The sequence below is a fragment of the Callorhinus ursinus genome, unplaced genomic scaffold (assembly GCF_003265705.2).
Source record: "Callorhinus ursinus isolate GAN/ISIS: 27379988/994484 unplaced genomic scaffold, GSC_fseal_2.0 scaffold9, whole genome shotgun sequence".
Classification (NCBI taxonomy): domain Eukaryota; kingdom Metazoa; phylum Chordata; class Mammalia; order Carnivora; family Otariidae; genus Callorhinus; species Callorhinus ursinus.
This window is the reverse complement of record NW_027397071.1, coordinates 48,203,652-48,220,375: the sequence shown is the minus strand read 5'-3', so window position 1 is coordinate 48,220,375 and position 16,724 is coordinate 48,203,652. Positions and strand designations below refer to the sequence as shown.

Here is a 16,724-nt window from a genome sequence, read left to right as displayed (position 1 = left end):
TTGCTGCTCCTGAGAGCAATGATTGGATCTTTCTCTAAAAAGTCTGCTTGCGGTAGCAGCTCCAGAATCTCTGTCTAGGAAGAGCTAAGAGGATACAGTCTCATGGGAAGGAAAGGGGTTGAGAAGCTCCTCTTAGGGCTGCATTTGAACAACAAACATCGTGCTTTTATAAGATTCTGCTTGTATCTGGGGTTTATTTGGGAGGACAGTTAGAGTTCTCTCAGCCACCTTTTGAGGCTTCTATTGTCTTCCCTCTCCAATGAAAAGAACTGAAATGTTGTAAAGAAGACTTTTGCTTGATTTTTTCTTTGTATTATTTTTAAGCAGGTCTTTTGCTATTTCTGTCCTCCATCACAGACAGGGTCAGATAACAGTGAGGATGTTTTCTCTGTTTCAGGCAAGAAGACTAGTCATTAAGAGAAATGTCATAGTCCGTTTAATGCAATTTAAGCCCTGACCTTTTGGTTAGAGAAGGGAGAAAAAAAATTGATAACCCCTTGCTTCCTGGAGTTGAGAGGCCATGTGGTGGGCAGAACCCTTTCTATTTCTTCAGAGTTCTCTTGGGTGTTCTGATCTTCTTGCTAAATAGATTCAATCATTGCTATTTCATAATGGTGAAGCTCTTTATTTGGCCCAAGTGTTGGGAGAGTAAAGATCTTTCACATAAAAAAAAAGATCTTTCACATAGATCTGTTTTTCTGGTACACTGTAATTACTTGAAATATTTGTTGAAACAAAGTAAGCCATATCCATGTATCCATTGTTTTATATGAGAGTTTACAGAATAGAAATTGGACTGACAACTGTAGCCTGATTCCAATGACCCATGGAGGAACAAAATGTGTTACATCCATTCAGCTGGAATTTCCCTAGCACCGACCCCACGCCTTGCTTTAATTCTGCACAGTCAGTTTTGATCTCACTGCAATCTTCTCTTGGATTGCATTTCTCATTCTTTCTCCTCTCAGCATCCTTTTCTATATATCTTGGATTTTTTTCAGGAAAGAGTAACTAGTGATGGTTACTTCTTTAACTCCTCTTATCTAACTGAATATAAAAATTTCTCCTTGGCCTTTTTGTCAAGTATTAGTCTTCCATACAATAAAGCTCTTGTTGAGTTTCACGAAATCCCCATCTCTCAAGCAAGCATGCTCAATGGGTGCAATTAGAAAATCAGAGAGCTGTGGGGAGATGAGAAAAACATCTGGTTATATTTGCTGCCTACATTTAGGCAAAGACCAAGTCTCTGCCAAGGTGATCTGCTTGGTCTTCCCTGCCATCCCTTCTCTCTTCTCCCTAATTCCTGTATCCTATAGCAGCCCAGTTTCACATACATTTATTGAGTGCTTACTGTATAAAGGTATTTTGGTAAGATTTTAGGGCCTATGGAGAAGTGAAATGTTATCCCTGTTATTGAAGACCCAGAATCACTGGGATTGAATGTGGTGGGTCAGACCCACTCTGATATATCTAAATAATTCTGATATAAGTCAGACTGCTCCAAATCCTAGGATGGGGGTGCAAAGTGAGGTAGGAGAATGGGACCATGAGAGACAAAGTTCTTATAAAAGAAGGCAGGATAAGAGGTGGGTGAGGGCAGAGGCTTTGGATCCAGCGAAACTGGGATCCCATCTCATTCTGCTACGACTGTTATTAAACTTCACCAAAGCTTCCATTTCCTTAGTGGGACTCCCACCTGCTACTGTGCTTAATGTGAGGGTCTAACTCAGTAGCTTATGGAAACTGCTCAGTAGAGTGCCTAGTCTAGAGTATGTGTTTAATAGATAGCCTTAAAAAATTCCATTATAGGTGACATATAGTGTTATATTAGTTTCAGGTGTACATTATAGTGATTTAGTAATTCTATACATTACTCAGTGCTCATCACGGTAAGTGTACTCTTAATCCCCTTCACCCAATTCACCCACCCCCCAACCCACCTCCCCTCTGATAACCATCAGCTTGCTCTCTATAGTTAAGAGTCTGTTTTTTGGTTTGTCTCTTTTGTTCTTTGTTCATTTGTTTTTATTTCTCAAATATGAGTGACATCATATGGTATTTGTCTTTCTCTGGCATGTTTCATTTAACATTATACTCTCTAGATCCATGCATGTCATTGCAAGTGACAAGATTTCATTCTTTTTTATGGCTGAGTAAGATTCCATTGTGTGTATACACCACATCTTCTTTATCTATTCATCTGTCGATGGACACTTGGGCTGCTTTTATAATTTGGCTGTTATAAATAATGCTGCAATAAACACAGGGGTACATATATATTTTTGAATTAATGTTTTCTTATCTTTTGGGCAAACATTAGTGAATTACTGGATCATATGGTATTTCTGTTTTTAATTTTTTGAGGAACCTCCATACTGTTTTCCATAGTGGCTGCACCAGTTTACATTCCCACCAACAGTGCACGAGGGTTCCTTTTTCCAATAGATGGCCTTTTAAAAATGATGATAGTGGGGTGCCTGGGTGGCTCAGTTAAAGCATCTGCCTTTGGCTCAGATCATGATCCCATGGTTCTGGGCTAGAGCCCCATGTTGGGCTCTCTGCTCAGTGGAGATCCTGCATCTCCCGCCATCTGCCCTTCCCCTCTGGCTTGTACTCTCTCTCTTGCTCTCTCTTTCTCTCAAATAAATAAATAAAATCTTAAAACAAAATAATAATAAAAATGATGATAGTGTCAAAGAGTTTTAGAACGGGGGGGAACTTAGGGAATCATCTAATTTGTTCCCCAGGTTTTATATCCTCTGAGACCATAAGTCTGTGATTCTCCCATGGCCACATGGCTCAAGAGGTTGAGGGGGCTGCTTGTCGCATTAAAATCCTGAAGAATGGGTACAGAAATACTGAACATGGTGACTTTATGGTATCTGGAGGGATAATAAAATACTTAATAACTGGTATGATAATATCAATTAATATATAAGCATACATATCAAATGTAAAGTATAGCCCCCTTTTATTCTCTAAACAAACAAATACACACATGCACATATAACTGCTTAGCAGGTGATAATATTCATAGCATAAATTATCATTCTAATGTTTATTTACTTTTCTGTTGTTGATTTTAGACATTCTCTAGAGTGTTCTTGTCACTAGCTAAATTGTCACCATTTCTGAGCCATCATTTGACGTGGGGAATGGCACCAGATCCTTCCAGCAACTTCCCAGTTAAGTTGATTGTAATGCGCTCTAGCACCTTATTTCAGCCGAAGAAGGGCTGAACGTGATTATTGATTTGTCAGTGCTGTGTTGCCGGCAGATACCAGTGCTTCCTACATGGTTTGGGTCCTCAAGGCCTGAATCATTGGCATCACCTGCTCTGTGGCCTGTGCCTTCCAGTGCTGAACTCCTCTGGAACTGCTGGTGGGAGCTGCACACACCCAGGCCTCTACCCACGAGGTCTGTTGAGCGGCTAGCAGATCTGTCCGTGTCTAGGAAGGCTGCGGTGCGATGGCTTGTAGTTTTACAAGTGACTGGTAGTTTTAATAGCTCATACTATGTGCCAAGCAGTACAAAGGATTTCAATATTTCAAAAACCAGGACTACTGAATCTGTGTGAACCTGGTTATTAGTCATGCAAGTAACACATAATGGTTTCCCATACTTGGCACCAGATCACTTCAAGATGAGAAGAGGAAATCCCAGAACTAGGAAGAAGTTCACCTCTGTTCAACATTCAGGATTCTGAACTACTGAAGGGGAAGAGTTTATAGGGGCTGCAGCTGAAGCTCCGAAAAGAGGTTCTGTCCTTGTCCCGTCTTCAACAACCCTGAAACAGAGCAGCATGGCCTGTTTTTGCTGAGGCTGCATAACTTTGCTGGAGTCAGCCTTTTTCCTAGCTTCATTCTTTCCATTCCCCAGAGCCACCTGGTAGCTGTCATTTATTAAGTCATGCAACACACCAGGTGTTATGCTAAGACAGAGTATTCTTGCATGATCCTCACCATAATCCCATGTGATATTCTATTAATGCTTCCATTTTACAGATAAGGAAGTCAAGACTTGGATTAGTTACTTAACTTCTGGCTGCTCATCCAGCTGTAGCAGAAGCTGGATCCAAACCAGTTCTAGCTGCTTAAGGCCTATATATGACTGTGGTGCCTATGTCCCATTCCTAGCCTCTTGTTGGCATAGGGAATGTTGTAATTTTTTGTTTGTTTTGGTTTTAATGTTATTTATTTATTTCTTCTGTGAAATTGTTATTTCTACTTGGATTCTTGGGTATATTGTGGCAGGCAATCCAATGACTCATTTACACAAGAGCTGAATTTCTAAGAAAATAAAAATTCCTGATTGTTTTAGAAGATCTCACTACTTAAAAATCACATTAGGGGTGCCTTGCTGGCTCAGTTGATAGAACGCATATGGCTTTTGATCTCAAGGTCATGAGTTCGAGCCCCGTGGTAGGTGTACAGATTACTTAAATAAATAAATTTTAAAAAATCACATTAGGTGCCTGGGTGACTCAGTTGGTTAAGCATCTGCCTTCGGCTCAGGTCATGATCTCAGGGTCCTGGGATCGAGCCCTGCATCAGGCTCTCTGCTCAGCGAGGAGCCTGCTTCCTCCTCTCCCTTTGACCCCCCGCCCCCCATGTGTATGCTGGCACTCTCTCTCTTTCAAATAAATAAAATCTTAAAAAAAAAATCACATTGACAGGAATGGTCTCACTTGGTCCTTTTGACACCAAGAGGCATGTAGGAAAGCTTTTGTTCTCAATTTGTTCCCATTTACAGAGGGAGAAGAGGTCTGAGAAGAGTACAATATCATGCTTAAGGCCACAGAGTTTTTAGGTAGAAAAATGAAGTCTCCAGTCAAGACCTCTCTCCCCAGTATCCTGCTTTTTTCTAAGCTGCCCTGAACTAAGGTGTATGAGGAATGAGGTGTAAGCAGCTTTTGATTCTGGAAGCCAAGGCAGTGGGCTTTTTCATGGTAGATCTAGTTATTATCCCCATGTGATCCATTTCTCTAATTGTGGGAAGCCAAGAGCTGAAAAGTCTGCTATAAACGAGGAGGAAGCTTTCTGTGGTGATGACACTGATTCTCTGCTTCTTGCTGAGTGTTGTGGAGAAGGAATAGCATTTTCCTAGGATAAGAGCTAATAGTGCATCTCTGCAAGGTCCCAACTTTGTAGAAGCCAGAAAAGGACATTTATAGCATTATGACATTTAAATAACTAAGAAAAATCTGCCCCATTGGTGAAAAGGAGCACGAATATGAACAGATCATCATGCCAGCGTTCAGGTTATCAGTCACTCTTCAAACAGGCTGATTCTGAACACTATGAAATAATACCTCACAGTGACTACTGTGAGACCTGGATGACAGAGATGTTCCAGAAATGGGAAAGGGGATGCTCCTAGAACAGTCTTTGTGGAGGCTTAGAGAACCCACTGAAGAAAGCTCATATCCCAAGAACTTCAATTTTGCCAAGAGTCCTTTGCCATCCTTTTCTTGTCCTAGTGTACTGGATTAGCTTGAGTATTCACAGCAGAGCTGAGACAGTCACTACCATGATGAAGCAGGGTCTCAGGTCTTAGAAAAAGAGTCAGGTACTGAAGGACGGTCCCGGCAAGTTCCCATCCCACTTGGAGTTAAGACTCCACATAGGGCTTGTGGGCAGCATTTGCCTCCATCTTACAGGCTGAGCCAAGAAACTGTTCTGAGGCAGTGAACTCCAGTGAATTGTGCACAGAGGAAGGAGATCTCTCCAACCTCTGAGAACCGACATATTGAACCTTAGCAGCATAGCATTTGGCTGTTGTCTTTATTTTATATAACTTGTTTTTTGTTGTAAAACTTATTAATGTAAATTATAGAAAATTTAGAAATTATAGTTCAACAACAAAAAAATCACTTACCATTCCCTCACTTAGATATAATTGCTGTAGCTATTTTTGAAAATGTAGCAGTAAGAGCTTAGACTGTGGAGCAGCCTGCCTGGGTACAAATTCTGCCTCGCTAACTTTGGGACCTGGGGTGGGCACTGATGTGTCTTTGCTTCAATTTCCTTAGGTGGGAAACGGGGACAGCAATGGTGTCTCCTTCACAGGGTGGTTGTGAAGATTAAATACTACATATAAAGAATTTAGAATAGTGCCTGGTACCTAGTTGGCATTTAGTAAGTTTGACTTGTTATTTTAATTTTATTTTTATTTTATTAAACCATCTGAATTTTTTCTCTAAACTCAAATAATTTTCTCTTGCAAAAATGGGATTGTAGTATGTGTGTGTTTTATATCCTGCTTATTTTCCACTTAGTTCTTTGTCATGAACATCTGTACTCTTTTACAAACTGTTTTTTTATTCTTTTTTTTTAAAGATTTTATTTATTTATTTGAGAGAGAGAAAGACAGAGCATGAGCAGGGTGAAGGGCAGAGGGAGAAGCAGACTCCTCGCTGAGCAGGGAGCCCAATGTGGGACTCGATCCCAGGACTCCAGGATCATGACCTGAGCTGAAGGCAGATGCTTAACTGACTGAGCCACCCAGGTGCCCCACAAACTGGTTTTAAATAGCTAATTATGTAGCATTGTTAGAGGTACTCAACCACTTCTCTTACTGTGGAAAAACACATTTATAGTCTCTTGCCATTATAAACAATACCTCAGTGAACATGTGGTTTGCTGAATCTTTACATACTGTTCTTTTCTTTTGATGACAGTACTTTATGGGGGAGCATCCTTTTTTAGGGGTCACCAAGTGAAATTATCTGCAGCCTAGGGTGTCATGGACACATATATTGTATGAGCAGTAGGGGCATACATGGAGAATGACCACAGTGCATCATGGTCAGGCCTTTGTCCACATTTTCCTTCCTCTCTCATAGTACTTCTCATAACATTTTGCTTATGGCTGACAAATCAGTAAGATGTTAATGAAAAGTAGCCACACGTACTTTTCCTATTACATTAAGGCAGATAAGACCAGCCTTAACATTTGTGCTAATCTTCTTAAAAACATATTCTATTCCAAATAACTATCAAATCACGTCAAATCTTTTTTGGAATGAAGCATGATATAAATACAGAGCAAATAGCTAACTCGCAGTCCAGTGGGAAGCAGACATTCTCTCCCCGGAGATACAAACTTTGTGTCGCTCTGTAAGTGAGAACTAGTCAGATTCTATATGTGGTGAGTTCCCATGACTTGGGAGGGATGGGAGGCTGTCTTGTCTCCTAAATTAGGAATCCCAGGGAAAAGTTGGATAATACATCCTTAGAAATGACATGGGGCAGGGTGCAGTTCTCTAGTGCTTGTCTTTGGTGGGCTTAGATTTTAAAATGACAAGACAGGGGCACCTGGGTGGCTCAGTTGGTTAAGCATCTGCCTTTGGCTCAGGCCATGATCCTGGGGTCCTGGGATCAAGCCCTGCAATGGGCTCCCTGCTCAGTGGGGAGTCTGCTTCTCTCTACAACTTGTGCTCTCTCTCCCTCAAGTAAATAAATAAAATCTTAAAAAAAAAATGACAAGACATCATAGAACAAGAATCTACCTCCTTGGAGCCTTCAAGGCATAGAGGTGGATCTTTCTGTTTGGATGGCACTCTCATGTTCCATCAAATCTGACCTCCCCACTGCCACCTTCTAAGACCCACAAATCCCTGAAAACCCTTTAGTAAACTCAGGGTGTGTTCTCACTAGTTGCCATGTAGTCAAAGCATTTAGAAATATGTCTGAGGTGGCAAGATTTGGATTCTTAAGAATGCCAGTCTTTTCAACCAGCTAGTACAGAGGTTAGAAAGCTTCTTCTGTAAAGGGCCAGATACTAAATACTTTAGACTTTGTGGGTCATCAGGTCTTTGTCACAACTACTCAACTCTGCTGTCATAGCATGAAAACACCCATAGGCAATGTGTAAAGGAATGAGTGTAGTTGTATTCTAATAAAACTTTACTTATAGACGTTGAAATTTGACCTTCGAATCATATTCACCTTATTAAACATTTTCTTCTTTTGACTTTTTTCAATCATTTAAAAATGTAGAAGCCACCCTCATTTCACAAACTGTACAAAAATAGACATCAGACTGGATTTGGCCCGTGAGCTGTCGTTTGTCAGCCCTTGACCTACAACAGCCATTATTTTTCTCCTACATATTACTTTCTGACTACACCATTTCCCCCTGTGCTGTGTCATGGTTTTGAAGCCTCTCTGCCCCTTCTCTCAGCTGAGACTCGCGTATCCTTTGGCGAATCTATGCTTCCTGCCCTCATGTAGCTCATCAGGGAAAATCAGAATACATTCTACCTAAAAGAACCGTTAGGGCAAATTCAGATAACGTCCCTCCTCTCCTTTTTGTGCCTGGCTAGTTTGACATATAATAGGGGCATATGAAGGGGACAAACAGACTCTGACAAATGGTTCTGGTTTCTGCAGGGCTCCAAGTTTCTAATAAACAGTAAATGCAACCTTAGAGATGGCGAGAGTCTGATTTTTAGATAATCACGGATATTTATATCCTTTTAATAGGCTGGTACCATGGAGTTCTGTTCCAGCACAAAATTGAGAGTCACAGAGAGGCCTGAATAATCAGTTTGATGTTATCTCTTAGAAAAGTGGTATATAACAAGGGTATTCAGGCTGAAGTGGAAACTTGGGATAGAAATGGGAGAAGTATAAACATTTTATACCACCCTGTCCTCGATATATTGAAAATGAAAACACGATACAGATTTTTATATGAGGATGTGTTTAAAGGGAAATAATATGCCCTATGTCCTAGGGAAACAGAGCCCGAGAGGACGTTCTCAGATCTGTGGTTCTAGCCCTAATCTGTGGGGCTGCCCTTCAGACCAACTCCTGGCATTTTATTTAGGGCTGTGAAGCAGTGGGGGTGACCCAGGTTGTCTGCCTATATAATGATATTGGTTTGGTTGGTCTGACAGATGCAGTGATTTATGGGAGTGTTTTTGTGGGGACATCTGCTGCTGAGAGCAGCCAGATGAAAGGTGGGAGATGGAAGACAGCAAGGAATAGGAGAGGGGTGGTTGTGCATCAGGCAGGTAAAGACTGTCCCAAGGACAACTGTTAGAACAGAGCTGATACGGAGCCATAGAATAGTAGGAAATGGTACAAGTAGCCAAGGCTTCGGATTGTGCAGATCTGGGCTTGAATCTCCAGCTCTGCCACTAGTTAGCTGAGATTTTAGGAGAGTTCTTCCCTTCCTTGAGCCTCCATTTCTTCATGTATAAAATGGAGATAATAAACACCCTCCTTTCCACCTGTGTGAAATTGTACTAACATAAAAGTCCAAATGGGGTTCCTGGTACATAGGGGAACTCAGTCAGTGGTAGACATTGTTCATGTTTGTCCATACGTCCATTCATTTGTTTATTCACCAGCATTGATTGTGCTTTGCAATTTCTAAGAGCTGTCTTTTTAAATAGATGCCTAATGGTGATTTAGGCAATGCATCTTCTGATCAGGATGAAAGTACATAGTAGTCAACATGTGTTTGTAGGCATATGTGTGAACATCCAGATGCTACATAGGAATTTAGTGGGAACCTGAAGTATGATTAAAAGAACAGCTGCCTGGCCAATAAACACAATAAAAGATAGACAACTCACTAATCAGGGAAAGCACAAAACAAGACCAAAATGAGATATTGCTTCACACTCACCAGATTGGTAAAAATTTTAAAGTCTGACGATACCAAATGTTGTATTGCACCGCTAGTAGGGGTTTAGACTGATATGACTGCTTTGGGAAATGATTTGTCAGTATCTAGAGACCTGAAAATGTGCATATCCTTCTTCCTAACAAATTTTACTCTTAAATACAACCTAGAGAGAATTTCCCACATATAATCAAGGCAATGTGTTCATAACCACATTGTTATAGTAAACGACCTTAGTGTCCATCAGTGGGGTAATGGATCATACTCTAAGTGAGCTAAAGTTACAGGTAGCACCGTAATAGATGAATTTTAAACCATGGTGAATGAAAAAAATAAAAATTGCAGACAGAAAACCATTTATATACAGCTTTAAAACATGGAAAACAATATTAATGTATTGCTTATGGATACATACATATGTAATAAATGTTTAAAAATTATTTAGAATGGTACATATGAAAATCAGAACCGTATTAGGGAAAGGTAGGGGGATGTGATTGGAAGGGTTGCCTAAGGTTCAAATCCCAACCCTGCCATTTACTTACTAGCTGTGTACCCTTAGACAAGTTCCTTAAGCTCTGTGCCTCAGTTTTCAGATCTATGAAAGAAAATAATAATAGTATCTGCTTCACAGGTATGCTTTGAGGATTAAACGAGTAAATATAGGCAAAATGCTTAGAATAATACCCAGCAGATAGTAAGTGCTATATAAGTGTTAGTAATTTTAGTTCCCATTACACAAATCTTTTATCTTTTGTTTTTAAAATCTTAAATATTGCAATTTTTCATTTATAAGTGTTTCAGTATTTATTCCGATAAGGTGAGGACTGTTGTTGAACGTAACTACAATATCGTTATTACTCCTAAAAAAGTAACAATAAATCCTTAATGTCAAATACTCAGTAAGTGCTCAAATTCCAGTTGTCCCATAAATGTGATTAATTTTTTATAGTTTGTTTGGATTAAGTTCCAAACAAGATCCACACATTCTGCTTGGTTGACTTGTCTTTTAAGACATTTTAATCTATAGATTCCTCCTCCAACTTTCCTTTTTCTTACAATTTATTTTTTTAGCTTTATTGAGGTATAATTGATATGCAAAAATTACACACATTTAATTATACATTCTGATGACTTCAAACATATGCATATACTTATGATGCTATTACCACAACCTCTAAAAATCTTCTTGTGCTCCTTTGTAGTTTCTTTTTTTGAGAAGAACACTTAACATGAGATCTATCTTAACATATTTTAAAGTGCATTATAAATATTGTAATTTTTAAAAAAGAAGAGATGTCATCATATAGTTGAAAAGTGAACAAAGATTGAAAATATCAACATAGGAATTTCAGGATGTGGCATAATAATAGTTAGCTACAATCTATTGACCCCTAGATATATTAGGTACTCTACTAATCATTTTATATGCACTCATTTTATCTTTCCCTATGAAGAAGGCACTATTTTTATCCCAATTTTAGAGTTAGGAAGAGGCTTATGAAGACAGTTACTTCCCAAGGTCACACAGTTAGGAGTAGCAAGGCTGGCCAGAGCCCAGGTGAGGATGACTCATGCTCTTGACTGCTAGGCTGAATAGACTACCCAGCCATTGTTCACACTAGCCTCCTCTACACAGGTTCCTACTTTCTTACTGTATCAACTTTTATAAGCAGAGTTGTGCTGTGGTAAGGAACATTCCCACAGTGGGAATGGGGGCATTTCTAATAATAAAGAGTTATTGGTCACTCGTGTTATATATTCATCTGAAGTCAGCTGGGAGCTGTGCTACACAGCTTCTTACTCCAGGACCCCAGAGTACAGCCATGATCTCAAACCCTGCCAGTTGCTAGCGCAAAGAGAGAGAGAGAGACAGAGACACAGAGAGTGAATAAGAACTAAGGAGAGTTTCATACTCACAGTTAAATGCTCTATCCTGAAAGTGACACACAATACCTCCACACACATATCATCACATATCATAGACTAGAGCAGTGGTTTTCAACTGGGGGTAATTTTGCCCCTCCCCCCCCCAGGGATACGTACCAATCTCTGGAGACAATTTGGATTGTCACAGCTGGTGGAAGTGGGGTGCTAGTGGTGCTATCTAGTAACTAGGGGCCAGGGATGCTGCTTTAATACCCTACAGTGCAGAGGGCAGCGCCCCCCCAACCCCGCCACAGCAAAGAAGTAGTTGGCCTTAAATGTCAATAGTGCCAAGATGGAGAAACTTGGCTAGAGCTAACCACAAGGGGCCAGAAAGTACCATTTTGTGAATCTGTGAGGAAGGAAACCAGAATACTTGACAATTAACACTGATGATCACCATGCATCCTAAAAACCATTATAAAGGCCCTGGAGAAACTATTTTCTATGATGGAAGTGAAGAATGACTTGGAGGGATAGCCATGGGATGAGTCTTCTAACACAGTCAGCTCCATCTAAGGGCAGAGAAGGCCCCGGGACCCACTTCTAAGCTGCTCTTCCTCTGATGTGGCACTGTCCGAAAGAAGTATAATGCGGGCCACATGTACAATTTAAATTGTTCTAGTAGTCACATTAAAAAATAAAAAGGGGCAGGTGAAATTAATAGTATTGTCTATTCAATTCAGTATATCCAAAATACTGTCATTTCAACATGTAATCAATGTAAAAAGTATTAACGAGATCTTTTACATTTTTTTTGTGTGTGTGTGTGTGTGCCATCTTTGGAATTTGTTGTGTATTTCATACTCACAACACATCTCTATTTGGACTAGCCACATTTTAAGGGCTCAGCGGGCGCCTGTGGGTCATGGCTATAGCCCTGCGAGCTTTCTGTGCCTGAGACAGTGAGGCACTTCCCTGGGTCTCTGAGGCCCTGCAGCACTGCCAGAACCCAGAGTCAGTAAGTTTTGAGAGTGGGCATCACTTCCAGGGGTGTCTGGTCCGGTCTGCATGTTTTAGGGATGAGGAGAGACTGTGTCGTCTGTAGATCACCTCCACTTCTGTTTTGCATTGGCAGGTGCCTCATCTCCAGACATGGAGCCCAGCTACGGGGGAGGTCTCTTTGACATGGTGAAAGGGGGTGCAGGGCGGCTCTTCAGTAACCTGAAGGACAACCTGAAAGATACCCTCAAAGACACATCTTCCAGGGTCATCCAGTCTGTTACGAGGTATGCTCATTCTTCCCAACTGAGTTAATGGACCTCCATGCCCCTCAAGGATCTGGTTACCTGCCAGCTGCTTTTCTGGCTCAAGGACTGACAATTGTGTGATATAATTGCCTGGAATCTGATCAACCAAGCAATGTCATTGAAGCCTTCAGAAGCGACAAGCACAGGCTCAGAGGCCTTATAGAGTGTTATGTTAAAATATAGTGGTTGCCGTCCCTGCCTTGTGAATCCAGCATCCTGGGTTCTCATGCCTTGTCTGCCCTTGTTAACCATGTGACCTAGGCAACTTAGCCTCTCTGAGCTTGATTTTTATACTCTGATAGGATTCACATCCCTGGTTGGTTTGAGAATTAAATGAGATAGTAATGCACATGCAAGCTGAAAAAGTGATACTCATGGATTATAATTGAAACAATTGTTTTTTGTATCTTAATAATCCTTCAGACCTTGTTTAGTGGAGGAAATTTTCTACCCTTCTAATATATGAAAATTCTTACAAGCAGGCCATGCGAATTCTATTTTTTATTTGTAGGTATTAGAAAATTCTAGGGTCACTTTAAAAGTAGTTAGAGTATACAGTTTTGAATCATAAATTCACATGTCAAATCCAAAATATTAATCAGCATTTTAATCTTTGTCCAAAGATTTATCCCTTAACCTGCAATCCCCAGCTAGGACCTGGCAGGCAGAGAAAGGATGTTCCTTATTTCTCCATCACTTCCTTCCTTACCCCCTAGCTGCTCACACTTACAGGAGATAATTCACACGTAGGCAAAGAGGCTGGAATAATCCATGTTAATGAATGAGCAGTGTTTCCTGTTCTGAGATTGATTCTGTTCATGAAGTGTCATCTACAAAAGGTATTGGGGTATATCAGAGTGGTAGATTCATGCTCCTGAGGGTGTGGGTTGCTTTTCTCAATGATTGTTCTTTGTTAGAGAGAAGGCCTTGAGGGAAGTTTAAATGTCTACTGGATGGAAGTGTCCAAGTCATAATGGGCAAGTGATTGAGAGAGGGGAATCCTGGCATATTTGGATCATTTTAATGAGCACCCTTTTCTGTCTTGCTTTTAGCTACACGAAGGGAGATTTAGACTTCACTTATGTTACCTCCAGAATTATTGGTAAGTTTCTCATATTTAATAGCTGCTCAATAGCTCAGCTTGCAGTGTCTGCCCATGGCAATAGCAAGCCTGTTTAACCTCTCTCTCTCTCTCTGTGATCCCTCCTAGTGATGTCCTTTCCTCTGGACAATGTTGACATAGGATTCAGGAATCAGGTTGATGACATCCGAAGCTTTTTGGATTCCAGACATCTTGACCACTACACGGTGTACAATCTGTCACCCAAGTCTTATCGAACTGCCAAGTTTCACAGCAGGGTAAGGAATTTTAACACTGGTATCACATGATTTGAAGACATAACAGGGTATTTTTCCCTTTAAGAGCTGTCCTCAAAGCCCTGGTCCTCAGACACACAAAGCTAATTAACTGTATACTCTGGATGCTTCTAGCCACGGAGTATTTATTAAGCTGTTATGAAAATATCTTGAAGATTTTCCTTGGGTGAGGACATTTGCAGGAAAGTTTATTTGTCAATGAGATACCATATAATTTGTGGTCTCAAATCACTATGGCTGGTTGCTCAGTTGTTGAGGCACGTTGCTTTGAGGCTCAGCTGGAGATTGAACTGCCATGTAGGGCGGTTGGTGACCCTTATCTGTAGCACTAATTATGCCTTTAACCCTTGCTTGTTGCTACTTGGGCATCATGATGAAACAGCGCCGCTAGACCAGTACAGACACCAGTGTTCTTGGAAATAGCTCTCTGACATTCAGTAAAGGTGCTTCTTTCATGGGTAGAGGACAGCACACAGACAGTCCATACTGTAGGTGTGGTAATACTGTTACTAATACTTGGAGCTTTTACACTGTCTTCTGAGGTAGCTGGAGACCTGGGACACAGAGAAGTAAGGTGACTTGCCCAAGACTGTACCACTAGTAGGTGGTCTCAGGCTTGTGTTCTTAACTATTACTCTGGGCTGACAATATTACTGGGAAAAGCTGGCTTATTCTCCTAAGGATCTTTTTGAACGAGACAGAGAAATATTCCTACTTTCTGGCTGGTGAAGCCACAAGTGATGGCTTAGGTTTGAATCTGATGTGGAGTTTGGTATTTTGGCCACAGAATTCTTGATTGACTCACTAAATGAAGCCTTTTTCTCTCTCAAGAACATCTTCAAATATTTTGATTTAGCCTTAGATATGATTGGTTTTGTAACTACATCTGAGTCTATTAATAAATAGAAAGGATTTTCTATACAATGGACACTTTATAAGTGAGAATTGATTTCAAATAAGCAAAATGATAGCTGGTTGTCCATGCTGTGTATCCAGGATCTCAGCTTTGATGCTGGTACACGTTTTGCTTCAAATTTCCATTGCCATTGATAATCTTTGGATTTTGGCTTCTGGATCTGTGAAAAATACAAAAAGTTTGGTTTCTGTGTTCTCTAAGACCTCTACCTGCCTTAATGTTCAATAAGATAAGGGAGAGTTTTGCTAAGGACTTTCTTTTCTCTGAGTGTTCCTGGAATAGGCTAGAGGAAACCCAGTGGTTCTCAAATTTCGTGAGCAACAAAACCACCTGGAGTGCTAGTCAAACACCCAGGCCCTGAATTTCTGATTGAGCAGGACAGGAGAGTGGGTGCTAACAGCTATCTGGATGCTATTCCTGCGGTTGCCCTGGGGACCACTCTTGAGAAGCATGATAAAACCATTCTGAAGCAGTGGGGTCTAAATTGCCATTCTGTAATGGAGATTTTAAATGCAGCTCTTTTAAATTCCCTATAATTAACTGCCTTTCCAACTCTTTTTCCATCTATTACCTAATTCAGAACAAGTGAATTAACATCAAACAAAAATGTGGGTAGATATTCTGTTTCTAACTTGGATGCCAGTCTTTTGATTTTTTTTCTTGTTTGGAGACTCAGCCATCATTTTCATACTAAAGGACTATGGAACATCCTCTACAGTATTTCATAGAAATTTTATTTGATCTTGAAATATCTCTAATAGTCTGGAAAAATTTCACTCTGAAAGTAAATAAAGATATATCATTATAGAAGTATTCATACAGATGAAGATGTCTCTTTGTGTAATATTTGTAAAAACAAAGATATTTAAAGAAAGGCACCTATTAGTATAACTACATGTTTTGTGACCAGTCTTAACAGTCTTACCACAAGACCAGGACTTACATACTGAACATCTGTCCTGGGCTGCTCTCGTTTGCCCTAGAAGAGCAGGAGGTATGTTTATTTTATTTGCCCCCTAGAACAGTGCCTGGCATGGCTAATACATGTTTCTCAGAAGAATGAATGTGCGAAGAATTGTTAAACACATAGATATAAAATAAATGTTTGGTTCTTTTTCTCAAGACACTTAAGCCTGCCTGGAAAGAGAAGCCAAAACATGCTAGAGACAAATGCAAATAATATTTACAATCCCTACTGAGGGAGTTTAGGGAAAGGAGACAGCAGTGAGAGCTGGACCTTGAAGCATGAGTAAATCTTGATTACTTATGAATGTAAGTGAAAGGAATGGGGTTATTCATCTCTGTGCAAATTGTAGAATGTATCTTACAGAACTCCTCATGATCTGGCCTCTTCCTGCCTCTCCAGCTTCATTTTTCACTGTTCTCCACTGCCTAAAAAACCCCATTCTCCAACCAGGAGAGACAGACACTGTCTCTTTGCATGAGCTGCTCCCTCTCCCTAAGAGTCCCTCATGCCACACCTCTGTAACCCTTCTAACAGCCTTAACTTTGCTAAAGGGGGGGATTTCAATATGCTACCCACAAGGCTTTTCCAGTTCTTTTCTCTAAAACACAGGCTTGCACTACATCTCCAGCCCCTCCCAGACAGTTCCAGAACG

At 40.4% G+C, this 16,724-nt stretch overlaps 1 protein-coding gene across 6 annotated transcripts in view; it reads left to right on the top strand.

The window, feature by feature from the left end:
* The window catches only part of DNAJC6 (DnaJ heat shock protein family (Hsp40) member C6), a 141,322-nt gene that overhangs the window by 80,468 nt on the left and 44,130 nt on the right, over positions 1-16,724 (top strand). For all 6 annotated transcript variants that reach the window (XM_073896604.1, XM_025871902.2, XM_073896605.1 and 3 more), the window contains 3 exons: positions 12,641-12,791; positions 13,865-13,914; positions 14,023-14,171. In XM_073896604.1, the coding sequence (XP_073752705.1) occupies positions 12,641-12,791; positions 13,865-13,914; positions 14,023-14,171 (350 nt within the window). The remainder of the gene's footprint in view (positions 1-12,640; positions 12,792-13,864; positions 13,915-14,022; positions 14,172-16,724) is intronic.